This window comes from Chenopodium quinoa, unplaced genomic scaffold (genome assembly GCF_001683475.1).
Source record: "Chenopodium quinoa cultivar QQ74 unplaced genomic scaffold, ASM168347v1, whole genome shotgun sequence".
Classification (NCBI taxonomy): domain Eukaryota; kingdom Viridiplantae; phylum Streptophyta; class Magnoliopsida; order Caryophyllales; family Amaranthaceae; genus Chenopodium; species Chenopodium quinoa.
Genome location: NW_018742733.1, coordinates 1091418 through 1110262, shown reverse-complemented (window position 1 = coordinate 1110262; position 18845 = coordinate 1091418). Strand labels below are relative to the sequence as shown.

The 18845-nt window shown below is 35.0% G+C and overlaps 1 protein-coding gene across 1 annotated transcript; it reads right to left on the bottom strand.

Moving 5' to 3' along the window:
* Positions 1–15370: 15370 nt before the first annotated feature.
* On the bottom strand, positions 15371–16245 carry LOC110723550 (protein NDR1-like). Its single transcript, XM_021902899.1, has one exon. It carries the CDS (start codon positions 16131–16133, stop codon positions 15540–15542), a length of 594 nt encoding a protein of 197 aa, XP_021758591.1. The 5' UTR covers positions 16134–16245; the 3' UTR covers positions 15371–15539.
* Between the last annotated feature and the right edge of the window lie 2600 nt (positions 16246–18845).

Here is an 18845-nt window from a genome sequence, read left to right as displayed (position 1 = left end):
TCTCCAATTTCAATAGGAAAGCTATGGAGGTTGCGTTTGTAAAAGAACGTGACATTAAGGGTATCGTAGTAAATTCCTGTTACGCTTGATCTTCTATTTTTGACCTTAAGATCATAATGGATAGTGTTGTTGTTTTGAAGGGTGGAATTGGTGGTTTTTTCTTGGAGGGCGAAAACCGTAAATTCTTCTATAGAGCATATGGGTGTTTTAGGCCTAATAGCTAGCCAGATGGTTAAAGCTATTATGCCAAGGACGATGAAGCAGCCAATACTTTCTTTAACCCTTGCCATTAATTGGTTTTCAGGTAATTTTTTTTACCAAGCAAGATTAATTTAACTAATCTTGTTTTGATGACAAATAATGTTGACTTGAAAAAAGAAAATTTTCTATGAAAGTTGTTATGTATTTCTAGCGTTTTGTTTTTCTGAATTTATAGTAGACAATTGATAGTTTGATACCATCTTCAATTCAATTAAGTTTTAAATAAAAATAAAAATTAAAAACTAAATAAATTAAAAACAGCAATATAGGCGTTACCAACTGTATGTGTGAAAATGATGAGATCATTAGATAGTAACATAGAACATAAAAGAAAAAGACTTTTGACGAGACTTCTGATCTTGAGTTAGAGAAAGTCTTTTTTTTTCTCCTTTTTTTCAAGAGCCCAAAGAAGAAACTAAATGATAATGTAAATTGATTATTATTAATTACATTGATTGACATGTCATTTAATCATGCATTTTTCAATTATAATTTTATCAATAAGTACTCCATACAAAGTGTTAGGAATGTATTAAGGAGTTTTATAGATATGTATAGTGTGTATATATATACTCCGTAGTATATTCACAAAGTATATAGTTAACTGGACAATAATAGAAGTACGACCAAGTAATGTTTCAAAAAAAAAAGCACGACCAAGTAAACTTGGTGGCCAGGGTTCGTTGATGTTGTTTGAGCCAATTTTGTCTAAATATAGATCATTATTATACACTTATACGTGGTATCAAAACCCTACGACCATGCATGTACTGATCATGTTATGTGTTAGTTTTACAATGCGTCTACTAGCTAGCGATGAGGAAATTTTTTTAGGATTGATTGAATTTGAATTTGGGTAATAGATTTGGAATCACAAGGTATCAAAAGTAATAGTAGCATTAAGATACCAAAAAAAAAAAAAAAAAAGTAGCATTAAGGGCCTGTTCTCATTGACTGAACTCAGCTGAACTGAATATTTTATAAGAGAAGGAAATTAGAAGCTGAACTGAATTGAACTGAACTGAATTTCAACGTAAGAGAACATGCCCTAAGATGGAGGTAGCTTGTTTAGAAGGCCAGGTAGGGAAATTAATTAATTTTATTCATTTAAAATTCAACAACTAATTTTAGAACACTTAATATAATTGTCATGACTCATGTGCATGACAACTAAGTTATGTATCTAACAATTAACAACAACTAACATGAGCGACTTCTACTATAACAACAATGTCAACAAACAACTTGCATACATGTCAAATATTATATTCTTTTCAAAACATTAATAAATTTCGTTTAACAAATACTTCGTACATAAAAACAAATCAAACAAAGGCTTCCTTCGTTGAAGCCATCCATGATCATATCATCAGGGCCGGCTACTAGGCTACTAGGGGGAGCTCGTTGAGCGCTCAAGGCCTCCCTTTTGTGGGGCCCACATTTTTTTTTTGATATTTTATGAAAAAAAACAAAAAAAAACTATTCTTTGATAAATTTATGAAATGTAGTATTAATGACAAGTATAACTGCTTCTTTTTAGGAAAAATTGTAAATAACCACCCCTTAAATCACCAAAAATTGATTTTACCACCTATTTTTTTTTCTTTATTTTAAATAACCACCTCTAAAAGTGAAAAACATTAGAAATCAACACCTTTTAGCATTGGTCCGATCATGTTTTCGACTATTTATAAGCTAACTTTTGAAGGTTCTGATCTTCTTCCTTCTTTAGTGTACTTTCTCCACTTTTTGTCCTAGTTGAATTAAAATTTGGCTAAAAGTGGTAATTTTTAATGTTTTTCAATTTTAGAGGTGGTTATTTATAATAAAGAAAAAAGGGGTGGTAAAATCAATTTCGGGTGATTTTAGGGGTGGTTAGTTACAATTTTTCCTTCTTTTTAATCTAAAGATGAATCAAAAAATTAACTTACTTAGCTTAAGTGATTTTTTTTTTGGGTTCAAATGGAGGAAATGAAGAAGCACTAAAGCAGGGGTTTGATTTATTTGCTTAATTATAATTATCTTTTTGTTTGGTATTTTTAGATTTTTTTGGTGACCTATAATCAATAATTTTTGTGAACTTATAATATAAAAATTTATGAAATACATTCTTATAATTTTGGGGCCTTTTTTAAGATTTCGCTCCGGGCCCCTAAAATGTCCAAGACGACACTGCATATCATTGAATAAAATGTCGGGCTGGGCTGGCTGGGCTGGGCTGGCTGGGCCAAAGGTAAAAAAAATTCAATTCGCTTGGTCAAGCTAAGGTTTGGGTCTGAAATGCATGTTCAAAACCCGTAAAATTGGATCGGACTTGGCAATTGTCAAAAATAAAACTTAAAAGCGCAGATATACATGTCCAAGGTCTATTAGAAAATTTAAAAATTTCAAGGCTAGCCTGACATGATTAGCTCTAGGTACATCCATCGTACACGTCGCTTGTAGCTAATTGGTATGGATGACATCTTGATTCATTTGAATAATTTGAAATTTTGAAACTTTTGTGATCCCGCATAATTCTTTACTAATAACGAATCAATTAAAGAACAGAAGATGATGAATTTATTGATAAACCCTAATATAAGCTACAATAATTCTGATCCCTATAGGACACGAACAATTACACCAACTATAGTGTAGAGAGACTAATGTATGTCTACACCACTCATGTATGTATGTATGTTTATTGAAATAAACAACTACTTTAAAGAGATTCAAAAAGATTAGGTCGATCTAAAATAGTCTAATTTCTAAACTAATTATTTGATTATTTCCGGCCTAATGGCAAATTATACCCTAGAGGCCGGAGAGGGGGGTAGAGGGAGAAAGCTAAGAGAGAACAGTAAGGGCACGTATCAATTAATTATTATCTCTTTTTGAAACATCAATATACTTTATGTATTTTTCACTTTTAAATTTGTCAATTCATAACTTTAATTAACCATTTTCTATAATTAATTTTTCAATAGACAAAAATAATTTAAAAAACAAATTATATATTGAGTGCATAAAATTAAGGCAAATGTCACAAATATAACATAATCTCTAGTAAATAAGTTCGTGAGTATAAATCATTAAAAATAATTAAAATAGAATATGTAAATAATGTAATAATCAACTATTGAATAATTATGAAGGTTTTGCAGGATTTTGGGGATATTTCTGGTTTAAGGGTCAATCAAAATAAATCAACAGTTATTTTCCCAAAAAAAATGAATTATAATATAAGAAAGGATTTAATCAATGAATTTAATTTCACTTCTACTTCTTCCTTTGGTAAGTATTTAGGAGTTGAATTTCATCCTAATAAGTTAAAAAAAGGTGATTATTTTGGTTTGCTTGATAAAACTTTTAATCAAATCAAAGGTTGGCAGTCCAAGTTGTTAAATATGGCGGGAAGGTGTACCTTGGTTAAATCTGTTCTTTCTTCCTTTCCTGTTTATTTAATGCAAACTAGTATTCTTCCTTTTTAAGTATGTGAGGATATCGAAAGAAACTGTCGGAAATTTCTTTGGAATAAGGTTGATAAATCTAGATACTCCACGAGATTAGGATGGAATCATATCACTAAGCCTCACTATAAGAAAACAGCAAAATTGTGACGGAAAAAGTTCGTCGTAACATATGTATATTCCGTCGCAAAGTAGTGTTACGACGGAATTCCGTCGTAAATGGTCGTCGAAAAACCCTTTGTAGGAAAATGGCCATATTGCGACGGAATTTCCGTCGTAAACCTACTTTACGACGGAAATAATATCGTCGGACTTGAAATTGGCCTTTATTGAAAATCCGTCGCAAGCTTCCGACGGAAACATTTCCGTCGCAACTTTTAATTTACGATGGAATTTTCTGTCGAATTTATAATTTACGACGGAATTTTCTGTCGTAATTTATAATTTGCGACGGAAAATTCTGTCGGAAATGTATATTTTGCGACGGAATTTTCCGTCGTAAATTATATTTTGCGACAGAAAATTCCGTCGCAAACCATATATTGCCGACAGAATTTTCCGTCGCAAATTATAAATTACGACAGAAAATTCCATCGTAAATATATAGTTTGCGACGGATTTTCCGTCGTAAATTAGAGAAGTAGCATTTTCAAACCTGAATTTTTTCTGTAATTTTCTGCATTTTCAAACCTGAATTTTTTTAATGATAAATCGACAAAAAAAAACTAAATATTGAGTCCTGAAATTGTTGTTTTTAAAAAATAAATTACCGACCTACGAAATTATATTTATGTACATATATATATAATAATTATGTCCTAGTACAAAAGATAGTCCACATTTTGGTATCTATACCAAAAAAAAAGCTAGGTTAGAGTGATTCTATTCTAGACTAAAGCTAAGCTACGCAATCGCCTGGAAACCCTGGCCTGCTCCACCACTACCCGGGTCGTCCCTAGGATCTCGATGCTGAGGATGAATGGTGGAACATGAGTCGTTGTTAGTGAGACGACTCATCATCTCATCCATACTCTCCTTGTGTCTCCTCTCCATTTCATCCATTCGGGCTTCCATTTGAGTTTGGAGAGCTTGCACCCTGTGTTCCATCGGGTCTAGCATTTGAGAAATGACAGACGGCGTGTATTGCTGTGAAGAACGGGAACCTCGACCCATCTGTTTGCCATAGTAGAGCTTTGCACTTTGGCCAAGTCCCTTCACACGCCCCTTCTTATTGCGCCCACCAACCGACTCCCAATACAACTCATTGGGACTCTTCTGAATCCCCTGACTCCTTGTTTCTTCGAGTTTCTTCTGGTAGGTCTCCTACAAAATATTGAAGATAATAAAAAATATTGTTAAAAAAACAACCAACAATATAAGGTAAGGTTTCTTTCTTCTAAAATTCCAATCACATACTTTTAGGTGCCTAAGGATAGAAATAAAGAGAAATAAGCACATAAGTCAATTTTCGACCCTAAATCATCCAAAATCATCCAAATTTGGCCTATATGGCTAAAACCATGCCTATTTTCTAATTTTTCAAGAAAATGGACTCGTTCTTTCTTCTAACATTCCAATATCACATACTTTTAGGTGCCTAAGGATAGAAATTAAGAGAAATAAGCACATATGTCAATTTTCGACCCTAACTCATCCAAAATCATCCAAATTTGGGCAATATGGCTAAAACCATGCCTATTTTCTAAGTTTTCAAGCAAATGGACTCGCTCTTTCTTCTAACATTCCAATATCACATACTTATAGGTGCGTAAGGATAGAAATTAAGAGAAATAAGCACATATGTCAATTTTCGACCCTAACTCATCCAAAATCATCCAAATTTGGGCAATATGGCTAAAACCATGCCTATTTTCTATGTTTTCAAGCAAATGGACTTGTTATTTCTTCTAAAATTCCAATATCACATACTTTTAAATGCCTAAGGATAGAAATTAAGAGAAATAAGCACATATGTCAATTTTCGACTCTAACTCATCCAAAATCATCCAAATTTGGGCAATATGGCTAAAACCATGCCTATTTTCTATGTTTTCAAGCAAATGGACTCATTCTTTCTTCTAACATTCCAATATCACATACTTTTAAGTTCCTATAGATAGAAATTAAGAGAAATAAGCATATATGTCAATTTTCGACCCTAACTCATCCAAAATCATCCAAATTTGGCCTATTTGGCTAAAACCATGCCTATTTTCTAAGTTTTCAACCAAATGTAAGGTTTCTTTCTTCTAACATTCCAATATAAATTTCTTTTAGGTTCCTAAGGATATAAATTAAGAGAAATAAGCACATATGTCAATTTTCGACCCTAACTCATCCAAAATCATCCAAATTTGGGCTATATGGCTAAAACCATGCCTATTTTCTATGTTTTCAACCAAATGTAAGGTTTCTTTCTTCTAACATTACAATATCACATACTTTTAGGTGCATAAGGATAGAAATTAAGAGAAATAAGCACATATGTCAATTTTCGACCCTAACTCATCCAAAATCATCCATATAAGCATATAATGAGTTCTACTTTGCTAATTTGCCATATATCAACTCATATAATAAGTGTTTACCGCAATCCTTTTTGCTTTGTTGTTGGCAGCCACTTGGCCTTTTCCAGGCACTTCCTTAAAGTGTGTCTTCAAGAAAAGATCATGGGCATTTGGTAATTGGCCTTGGTTTTTTGCAGCCTTTATATATACATGCAGAAAATCAATGAAAACATGTTAGCCCACCAAAATTCATTAATAGACAAATGACTTAATTGTTACTGGACATATTGTAGGAACCTTACCATCCTTTTAGCATGTTGTACAGATGACATTGAACCTTGAAAGTGGGTCGGTTCAACGACATTTTCCATGGATCCGCCTCTTCGGTTCTTCTTGTTTGTTCCGACCGCTTCTTATATTCTGGATCGGTGGCAACAATTCGCATCATGGATTCGTGGACATCCTTATTAAGCCATCTTGGTCTGCGACCATTCAGCCTGTGTGTGATGTTGTAGAACGTGTCACGTAGGCGATTTGCAAACTTTTCTTCGAAAGTGTCCTTCACTTGGTTGTTTAACTCAGGTGCCCACTTGAATTTTTTTCTGCAAATCTAGAAAATGTCTTTATTACAAAATTCAACTCCATCAATATAATTTATAAAACATGTATTATGTTAGGTTAAAGTTATCATACGTTGAACAAGTTCCAAAAGTGCTCTCTCGAATCTTCATCAACCTCTCCATTCCTCCAAGGCTCAACATAGTAGCCGGTTAGCGAGTCGGAGAGCACATTCTTCACCGGGATATCATCAAACCTATAATAAAGGATAGACATTCATGTAAGTAGATAATCAACAAAAAGTGAACAAAACATGGTTAAAGTAATACAAATTCACTTTATCAAAGTAAATACGAATTTAAGGATATTTCATTATACAAATACATACGCACCAAAGTGTGGAAAGGTCCAACTCTAGCAAGTCATTAGGATGCGGGTCCTGTAGCTCCTATTCCTGTTGCTCCTGTTGCCCTTGTACATGCCTAGGAATCTGTCTCCGATTAACGATTTCTTGAGAGGCCCCCAAATCATGTGCCTCCTCTTCCTCCATTGACTCATCCTCGTCAACACGTACAACCTGAGATTTCCCCTTAGTCTTTCTCCTCTTGGACGTTTCTCCTTTATTTCCTCCTCCCATGATGACCACCTGAAAAAGTTGTTAGTACCATGATCGCACATTGTAAATTCATAAATTAGATCCATAAGACATTAAAATAATAAAATGAGACCAAAAATGTAATGCAATATTACAAGTCCGAGTAGTCATTAAAAACTAAACATTCGAAGACAATAGTTAAAGGAGTAACTACATATTCTCCTCTTCATTACTCTTATCACTACTACCACTATCATTATCACTATAATTATTACTATCACTAGTGTCATCTAAAAATACATCGATGTCCTCTTCTTCGTCACTGTCACTGGAGCCAATGCTTTCTTCTTCTTCTTCATCGCTTGAGATAATAAAGCCATTGTCATCATCATCATCACTATCAAGTTCATAGTCTGGAATGTCATTTCGTGGACAAAGCGTTGCATGTACTTGTGGTGAAGGACCCTGCAAAAACTCTAAATCCACCGGAGCATCAATCACCGACCTTGCTTGAGTTCTAAATACAGCCCACCATTGAACCCGATCACGTTTAAGGCTAGGGTAAGATGCATAATACACTTGAGACACTTGGTAAGATAAGACAAATGGATCATACTTGGGATACTTCTTAGTATGATTTACTTCGACAAGCTTGTGTTGTTCATGAATGTTCATTCCTTTACCACAATCCATCCAACTACAACTAAACAAATTAGTCTTGTACTCTTTTTCGGGACTGGTGTAGACAAGTTCAATTATGTCGTTTAAAATGCCAAAGTACTCTCCACCGTCCTCACTTGAGACACACACCCCGTAATTCATCGTAGATTTGTGTTTGCCATAGGACTGTGTGTGGAAATTAAAGCCACCGACAAATATCTGGTTCCAAGTTTGAACACGCTTGAAAGGCCTCATAGACAATGCTCGCAACACATCGGAACTTGGTTTTTGTTCTCTCACCTATAACCGTTACGAATACAAGCGTCACACTAATTGAAATGAAATATATTATATTATATTATCACAAATTAATCGATATGTAATGTTCGAAAAGTATTATCACCTTGTGATGAAACCAATCAGGGAATTCACTTTCGCATTTCTCCATGACATCTTCTCGACGCAAATAAGTTCGAGTACTAAGAATGTAGTCCTCAAACTGCCTAATAGATTAATGACACATGGTTAATCATTGCAGCAATTATATTAAATTTAAGGGATTTTCAAAAGTTTATCCTACAAAAATATACCTTTCGTATTCACCAAGAATTCCGGTATTTATTAAAACGAACAAATGAGCATGTTCGAGTTCCTTGTCATCTAAATACCGAGTTTTACCCAAATTTGACACACGACCCTTATCCACTGTGAACGGCTCTGGGATTTCATCGTTGTCAGCCGGGGATTCCACATCAGCATTCACATTTCGACCTAGATCTCGTGTTTTTGTGTCAACTGAGGGCTGAAAGTAATTGGAGCAGAAGTTTGATATCTCTTCAGTGAGATAAGCGTTGCATATGGAACCTTCAACACGAGACTTATTACCAATTTTCGTTTCAGGTGATTGAGGAACCTGTAATTATGTTTATGTAGCCATAGAAGTATAAGTAACGAAAAGCAATGAAAGAGATGAAAGTAAGAGTTGAGAAAGGACCTTTGATTTACCTTTCGAAAGGATACATCCACCGATATTGAACAGGTCCACATAACTTGCCCTCATATGGCAAATGAATTGGTAAATGCTCCATGGAGTTGAAGAAAGATGGGGGAAAACCTTCTCAAGCTTGCACAGGATCTCAGCTATGTTTTTTTCCAATCGCTCCATGTTGCTAACTGTAATTGTGTAGCAACATAAATCGCGGAAGAATTGGCTTATCTCTGTAATTGCATTCCATATATGGGTAGGGAGAAATTCTCTCAAAGCAGTGGGCAACAACCTCTCCATGAACACGTGACAATCATGACTTTTCGTTCCATGTAACTTACCTGATTGCAAATCAACGCATCAGCTCAAATTAGAAGCGTAACCATCAGGAAACCGCAGCTGTTTGACCCACTCACACAAAACCTTTCTCTGAGCCTTGTCAAGAGCAAATGGAGCCTTTGGCATGAATTCTTTTCCTCTATCATCCTCTTGAAGATGTAGCTGGGGCCGTTTACAGTATTTAGCAATGTCATTCCGAGCTGATGGCGTGTCACAAGATAGTTTTTTCACGTTCATTATAGTGTGAATCAACTGATCAAAAAAGTTTTTTTCAACGTGCATGACATCTAAGTTGTGATGAACAAGCAGATGTTTCCAATATGGAAGGTCCCATAGAGTGCTTTGCTTGAACCATCCTTTTTTTGCATTCTTGAGACGTTTCAGTGCCTCGGGGCCATCTGTTGCTTTCGGAAGGTTTTTCACACATTCCCAAAGTTCCTCTCTTGACATGATGTGAGGTGGTGAACCTTTTTCGACTTTGTTTTTACAAAATGCATTTTTACTATTTCGAAAAGGATGATTTGTCGGAAGGAATTGACGATGGCAATCAAACCAAGAAACCTTACCACCATTTTCGAGCCAAAATGCTTTGCTTTTCTCCATACAATATGGACAAGCCTTCTTACCGACTGTGGTCCAACCAGATAACATACCATAAGCCGGGAAGTCACTAACGGTCCATAGGATGGCTGCTCGAAGATTGAAATTTTGTTTTCTCGAAATATCGTAAGTATTTGCCCCAACTTCCCACAACTGTTTCAACTCGTGTATGAGCGGTTGCATGTAAACATCCAAGTTACCCTTAGGGTTTTTAGGACCAGGAACGAGTAACGAAAGAAACATGAACTGTCTTTTCATACACATTGACGGAGGCAAGTTATAAGGGGTCAAAATGACAGGCCAACATGAATAATGTCCCCCAAACTGACCATGTGGAGCAAATCCATCCGTACATAGGCCAAGTCGAACATTACGAGGTTCAGAGGCAAACTCAGGAAATCAACTATCTAGGTGTTTCCACGCTTCACTATCGCTAGGGTGTGCGATTGTGCCTTGAACTCGAGGAATTTTAGCATGCCATGTCATTTCCTCAGAAATGTTTTTAGTTGCAAAAAGCCTTTGCAACCTAGGTGTGATAGGGAAATAAAATAGAACATTCAAAGGCACTAAGCTACCTTTAGAAGTCTTCTTGTATCGGTCGCTGCCACACACCCTACATGTAGATAATTGAGCATCATCTTTCCAAAACAACATACATCCTTTTGGGCATGCATGAATCTTTTCATGGGGCATCTCTAACCCCTTAACAATTTTCTTAACCTCATAGAATGTCTCGGCCATGTGGTTGTTGTTAGGAATCGCTTCATTAACCAAAGAAGCAAATCCATCAACACATCTGTGCGGCAAATTATACTCACACTTTAGGCTAGTGATTCTAGAAGCCATCTCTAACACAGACAATGAACTCCCTTTGTATAACGGTTGTTCAGAAGCCCTTAACAAATCAAAAAAATGGCTTGGCTTGTGCATTAGGCTCCTCCTCTAATGAAACAGGTGGCTCTTCGGAATGGCCTTGATCTTGAGACTGACCAAAGGCATCCAAAACCATTTCACGATATTCATTTGGCTGCCTTCTATGAGTTCCTGGAAACCCTTCCCTATGACACATCCACTCATAGTAATTAGGTAAAAAACCGCTGCGATACAAATGAAGTTTGACCGTATCTGGATCCCAAAGACGCTTGTTTTTGCATTTAAAACATGGACACCTAACTTCATTCGGGTTGCTACTCTCGGGATGATCTTCCACATATTTAAGGACCAATCTACCCCCTTCAAGAACTCAGGATTAATAGAATTCCCAACCTTCCTTTCGTACATCCAGCTACGTTCTTTTCGTTTCATGATTACAAGTTCTACACAACTAACACATATTCCATTAATCATATTAGTCATAAAGCACAATATATATTCATTATAGATCAAACTGTTATGGAAATGCAAATGAGAAGAGAAATGATTTCCAAGGGTCCTTATCACTCCAACCTAACCCATCCTTGTACGTTCAATCTCACTAGTGAATGTATGCCAGAATTTTAATTCTATGGAAAATCCGGCAGCATCTTCCTACAGTTCCCCAAGTACACAATATAGGCGATTAGAAACACCTATATATGTACCTAGAGAACATTGTAGAGAAATGACAAGCAAGGATCTTCCTTAGAATTAAAACAAAGGGATACATTCACCACCTAAGTGAGAATAAACGTACAAGGACAGTCCCAACCGGGGATTATTCAAGACATACTCCTAATGTGTATGCCTTGAACGGGTATCTAGGCATATGATTATGCAAATGATTTTTTTAAAGATGTTAAAACTAAACTAACATACAAAAAATTATACAAATATATCATAATTAAACTTAACATAAACAAACATATCATAAAATCATAACATTAATATAAACAAATCAAACCAAACAAAACCAAACTAAACTAACATATCATAATATTAAATATAGTAACATGCATTATAAAAAATTAAACTTAAGTAAGAAACATTATATTAAACTAAACAAAACTAAACTAGATTATAATGAACTAAAGTAATCTAACATACATCATATTAAACAAAACAAACAAAACGTACCTAAAGTTTCATAATATTAAACTAATCTAATATACTTTAGTAAAACTAAACTAAATTAAACCACATTATATTAAAATAAACTAAACTAAAGTTTCATAATATTAAACTAATCTAATATACTTTAGTAAAACTAAACTAAATTAAACCACATTATATTTTAAAAAAAAAAAAAAAAAAAACTTAACTAAACTAACATACTTACAAAAAAGTAAACTAAACTAAACTAACATACTTACAAAAAAAAAGTAAACTAAACTAAACTAAAACACATTATATTAGAAAAAACTTAACTTAACGAAGTTATGTTAAACAAAACCAAACCAAAGTAACATACATACAAAATATTAGAGTTTGTAATGTGACTAACCTTTAGATCTGCACTTCTTTTTGACAATCAAACAATCTAATTGTACAAATCCTACAAAATATTTTAAAAAATAAATTAAATAAATAAGGGTTTATTATTTAACAAAAAAAAATTAAAAAAAGTGGGGAAAACTGACCTTGGCGCGGCGCCGGCAACAACAACCATCCATGGCGAGGGAAGGGAGGAGGCCGGAGGTCGGAGGCTGCGGTTGTGGTGGTCAAAGCAAAAAAAGTCAGATTCGAATGAAAAAAAAAAACAAAAACAAAGGTGGCGCCGGAGGCTCGACGACGGACACAAGCCGCCCCTTCAGCCGCCCTCTTTCTCCTTCTCGACCTCTTTTTCTTTCTCCTACTCATCCTCTTTCTCTCTTACAATGTCGGCTCTGTTTGGGTCACCGACGGCGGCAGTTGCGTGACGGAGGGCTGAGGTTTGGGTCACCGACGGCGGCGACTTCTCTTTCCCTCTCTCTTTCTCTCTCCTTCTCTTTCTTCTGTGCAACGACGACTCCGAAAATTCCCTCTCTCTTTCTCTCTCCTTCTCTTTCGTTCACCAGGGCGTCGCCAAAAAAACCAGGGCCGCCTCGTTCTTTCTTCTCTTTCCTTCTCTCTCTCCTTCTCTTTCTCTCTCTCCTGCCGCTGCTTCTCTTTCTCTCTCTGCGTTTCTTTCCCCCTTTTTTTAGGTCAAGGATACAATTTTAATTTTCAAAAATGACAATGACTTTTACGACGGAAATAAATTCCGTCGTAAATATAAACTTACGACGGAATATTCCGTCGCAAATTACTTTACGACGGAATATTCCGTCAGAAGTTTATATTTAAATTCCGTCGTAAAATTTACGAGGGAAAATGCCTCGTAATTGAAATTTTCCGTCGCTAAATTGCGACGAAATGTTTTCCGTCGTAAATATCCACCTTAACGACGGAAAAAAATGTCCGTCGTAATTATTCCGTCGTAATTTAGCCTATTTCTAGTAGTGTCTATGGAAATAGGAGGATTAGGGATTAGAAGATTAAAATTGTGGAACATGGCCTTCATGGCTAAGTTAGGTTGGATGATCCTTACTAAACCTGACAAATTATGGGTTAGGATTTTGAGTGAAAATTATTTGAAGAGAGGAGGTCTTTTTTATTGTCATGTTAGCCCTAATCATTCTCAAATTTGGAAAGACATTCTAAAGGGCAGGGAGTTATTAGCCTCGGGTTTAAGGGTAGGAATTGGTAATGGGAGTTCTACTTCATTATGGTATCATCATTGGCTAGGTTCCTCAATTTTAAAAGATGTGATGATTTGTGATATTCCTCCTCACATGGATGATTGGAAAGTGTCTAATATAATCAAGGATAGAGCTTGGTATTTGAATGACATCCTTCACCTTTTACCTCAGCATGTTATCAACATGATCAAAGCCACACCTTTGTCGAAATTTACAGATTTAGAGGACTTTATCACTTGGGATTTAAGCAAGGATGGTATATTTAGTGTTAGATCAGCTTATCATTTTCTTTTGAAAGGAAAGTGCCAAGCTTCTTCTAATATTAATTCTTGGAAAGGTTTATGGAAAATTCAAGCTCCCTTTAAATATAGAATGTTCTTATGGGAATTGTGCTCATTCGATTTTGCCCGTGGCAGAAACTTTGGCTACCTATATGCCGTTGATATCTCCTATATGTTCTAGATGTAACATTTACTCAGAACCTCATATTCATATCTTTAGGGATTGCTTCTCTTCCTCAATTTTGTGGAATGATATTTTTAACAAAGTTTATCTTCCTAATAATTTCAATTTTGATATTTTTAAAAATTCTTCTTGGGAAATTTGGATAAACTATAATCTTGGTTTCGATAAGAAGTGGAAAATGATTTTTGTTACAGCTTTGTGGCACCTCTGGTTGCATAGGAATAATACTGTTTTTGAAAAAAAACATATTGGTCCGATCTCTTTATTTACTAAATTCCTCTTTGATTATAAAATTTCAAGTTCAATGTTACAGGAGTGCAAGAGCAGGAAGGGTAAGGAGCAGATTTCTTCCGATTTCGATTGGAAGGCACCTAGAGAAGGATTTTTCAAGATAAATATGGATGGTGCTTGGATTAATTCTGCTATCTCTTCTGGAGGAGGGGTAATTAGAAGGTCTGATGGTTCGTGGTATGTGGGATTCTCATGCAAATATGATGCAATTTCACCTTTTCTCACTGAGCTCTATGCTATGAATGATGGCTTATCTATTGCAATGGATTTGGGGATCAAAAAGGTGATTGTTGAAACTGATGCCAAAGTCCTTCGTGATATGCTAATGACATCAGGTTCCAATCCTCATCACGAGTTAGCCGCAACTATCTGTGATGTTGCTGCTGTTTTGTCTAAGTTTGAGGTTGCTGTGGTTACTCATATCCCAAGAGAAGGGAATGAATTGGCTCATCGTCTTGCTGTATTTGGACGAGAGATGGCTATTGGCTACAAGAAACATTATCTGGTTCCAGAATGTGTTTCTAAATTGTACGAGTCAGAGAAAGCAAATGTTGCAGAAGCAACAGCTCATTAGAGGCAGAGGTTCTTTCTCTTTGCTTATGGATGATGATGTTGATATAGATATTGCTAGCTTTTGGGAATTTCAGATGAATGCTGCCAGTCTATAGATTTCAGTTGTGGAAGTACATAGCTTTTGGATAATTACTGATGTATATACTGTTCTCTATAGGGGATCAGTTTCGGCCTTAATCTTAGCCCTTTTAATAGGCTTATTTTGCTGCTGCATCAATTTTCCTTATATATATCATGGGATGTATAATGTAAATATCAAGGCTATAGCCTTTTAATATATATATATCTTCTATTTGTGTTAAAAAAAGCTATTGAATTTATAACACAATAGAAAAAGTAAATTTCAACGACTATTCAAGTGAATATTGTGCTTTAATTATACCATAACAGTTTTTTTTTTTTTTTTTTTTTTTCACTCAACTAAAATAAATTCAAAATATTGTCTTCAAATTTGTTTTGTAAACATACCAATTACTTTGTACAATTTAGCATGAAAAATAAACAAACAATAACATTTTTTATACGAGTAACAAACAAAAAAAATGAATAAGGGGAGAAATTGCTAGTAAAAAAATTACAACGGAATATTATTACAAAGAAAGATCCCCAAAATACCCATCAACTGTAAACGAACTTTACCGTTCCTTTTAGCATTTGACTTAAGTTTAAGTGTTTAACTTCCTTATTGATCATGGTACCTTGATCGTTGACTTCAAAGTCAGCCCCTACCTTCATACGGTGTCGTTTGGTCTTCAACAACGGTTTCCTATACCTCACGGCCGTTGACAATTCCACCCGAAAAATCACCGGAGACGCGGTATCATTTTCCAATTTTACCCCTCGAGTAACGAAACTCCCGGCACGATGCGTACTCCTAGACCGATGTATGTAGAACGGGCTAAAAGTAGCATCACCAATCTTAATAGGGAAGCTGTTGACGTCTGGTTTGTAATAAAACGTTACGTTGAGGGCATCGTAGTAAATTCCCAAATCATCGTTATGAATATAATTATTTCTGATCCATAAATCATATTGAATCGTGTAATTATTATTGTGGGAGCTCGTAGTTTCTTGGCGGGAGAAAACGGAAAACTGATCAAGGTAGAACCTTGGGTTGTATAGTTTGACAAGAAACCATATTAATACACCGGCTATGGCTAGTACGATTATAAGGCTGATACCGCGACAAACCCGTGATCCAGCCTTACCCATGCCCGTTGCTTGTCTAGCTAGATAATACTTGTCAAGATTAATTAATCTTGTTTAGAAGAAATATTAATGTAATATTTATTTGCAAGAAAAAATTGTGTGGAAATGTATTGTATGTTATGAATTTAATTAGTCAAGGTGCTTTGATATCGAGGATTTATACTTTCGTTGATCGTAGGTGATGTCGTCCTCCTTAGAAATTTATAATGGACTAATTAGAACAAATTATAATCAAAAACAAAATAATTAGTAGGTGTTACCAACTAGCTTAAACATTGATTAGGATATAAAAAAAAGACTTTTTTAGACCAAATCAAAAAACGACTATGTTTGAAAGTTGAAACCCAGCTGAAGAAAGAAAAGTTTTCTCAAAATAAATAATAAATAGATAAAAAGAAACTAAAAGATTAGGGTCAACTATTACTTGGGGCCTTCAGGTAGCTAGTTGAAAAGAGTTTCAACTTGCAACTTTAATAGTTAAGAGAGAACTAAAAGTGAAAATACTAATGTAAAATAAACATTAATTACGTCAATCAATGCGTGATTTTGATAATAACGTTTTATAACCAATTGTAGTGGAGTTATGTATTTGGACTTTAGAGTCTACATACTTTCAATTGCTATTTAACGATGGTGTAAAATTAATATTCGATGATTAAATAAGTACACCATTTTCTTACTTCGTTGTTCCTAACTTCAAAATTGCTCTTAATAAAGTGAGAGAAATCAAATCATTAATTGGATTAAGGGCGTGTTTTGATTTATTGAACTAAACTAAACTGGAATTAAGCTGAAGAGGCATGTTAATGACTTATTATAAAATTTAAAAAAAAAACATGTTATTGAACAAATGATTTAAATATATACATGAACAATTAAGAAAAATTACATATTAGGAAAAATACAAAATAATTACAGTGGAACGTGATTGGAATTTCTTCTTAAGAATCTGCTGAAGTGGTCTACCTTCGGCCGTTTTGTATTGAGCATGTCTCAACCTCCTGAACATTAACTTGTGGTGTCATCAAGCTAGTACCCATTACAATTATTTATTTAAAAAAGAAAATTGAAGAAAGGAAAGAAAAACATTTTGCATTATTATTCATTTATTCCTATCTTAGGCCGTGGTCTGTGGATTTAACATCTTTTCCCTGTTTGGGCTATTTTCACCAAAACTTCCCCATAAAATACAATCTTATCCAACAACCAAGCAGATGAAGACTCCAATGAGATAAAGGTCAATTTAACTTGAGCATTGAAAAGAAAAAGTTGACAAACCTGAGGGGTAATAAAAACGCAGAAACTCCAAATAGTGGCACTCATGTAGATATCGCCATTTATAAATGATCGACTTTAACCTAGCAATGTCACACCATAACAAACATAAGCACCGAACAAGCGATAAGTCATATGTAAACCAGATTCAAGAGAATACATTGTTTCTTGGGGGGAAGATGCCATAAAGAGATTATAACTTCCACCAATCGCATGACCAACAAAATGAAAAGCTATTGGGATGATTATCAGCTTCATTAACAAATTCAAGTAAATATAAGTACTTCACGAAGTGTCACATTATAAGCTCACTAACAACCTCCCCCATGAAAAATAGGATTCTGTAAACTGAGTTGCCATATTTATAAACCAGAACCCAGAATTTAAAAAAAAAAAAAAAAAAAAAAAAAAAGAAAGAAAATTGAGCCTAATTTTTTATTTTATTTTTTTGAAACAAAAACTGAGCCTAATCAAGTAATCAGTCTACCTGTAATCGATTATTAGAAAAAAAAAAAAAGTCTACTTGTAAAATATAATTAAAATTGGATACAAAGAGTTAGGGAGGTCTATCCTCCAAAAGTACATCACGAACATAATCTGGGGGATTAGTTAAGGTTACAATCAAAATGCCCCTATCTGGGGACTTTCTACAATATTTAGCTAGACAATCAGCTACCTTGTTAGAACTCCTGCCTTCATAATATAACCTTGCTGAACTGAGTTGCTCAATTCGGTCCCTGCAAGATTGGAGGATGTACATATTAGCATCTTTAACTGTCATTGCATCTTGGATTTGGTCAACCACCTGTTTTGAGTCTGAAGCAATTTCAAGCATCTGCCAATTTCTCTCAATTGCCAACTTTAGTCCAACTGCAATAGCGAGCATCTCACCCATAACTACAGATTTGATGCGACATTTTTGCTGGAAACCCAGCAACCATTGTCCTGAAAAGTCACGAAACACACCAGCTATCCCTGCCCATTCTCCATCAGATATGAAAGAGACATCACAGTTAAGCTTGAAATAAGGCTGAGAAGGCGGTAACCAATGAGAGACAGAGGGAGATGGATTGAAAGATCCCGAAGAGATCCTTAGAGAAGTGTGGAATTCCCAAGCTAAAGCTTGAGCCTCTCTAAGTACTAATTCTCGAGATTGGTTTGAATGGTTAAATATACAGTCATTGCGGTTAAGCCAAAGTTTCCAAAGGATGAAGGAGAAGAGAGTTTGCCAGGGAAGGGAGATATCATCAGCAGAAGGGGGGTTATGGGCAAGGTTAGAAGAGAGCCAATCATGGAGCGGAGTAGAGAAGAAGGAAGAAGGTAAATGAAGCAATTCCCAAACTCCTGTAGTTTGATCACAATCCCGAAGAATATGAATAGAATTCTCAGGGATATTAACACAATGAGCACAAGCATTAGATGGAGTTATACCTCTAGTGA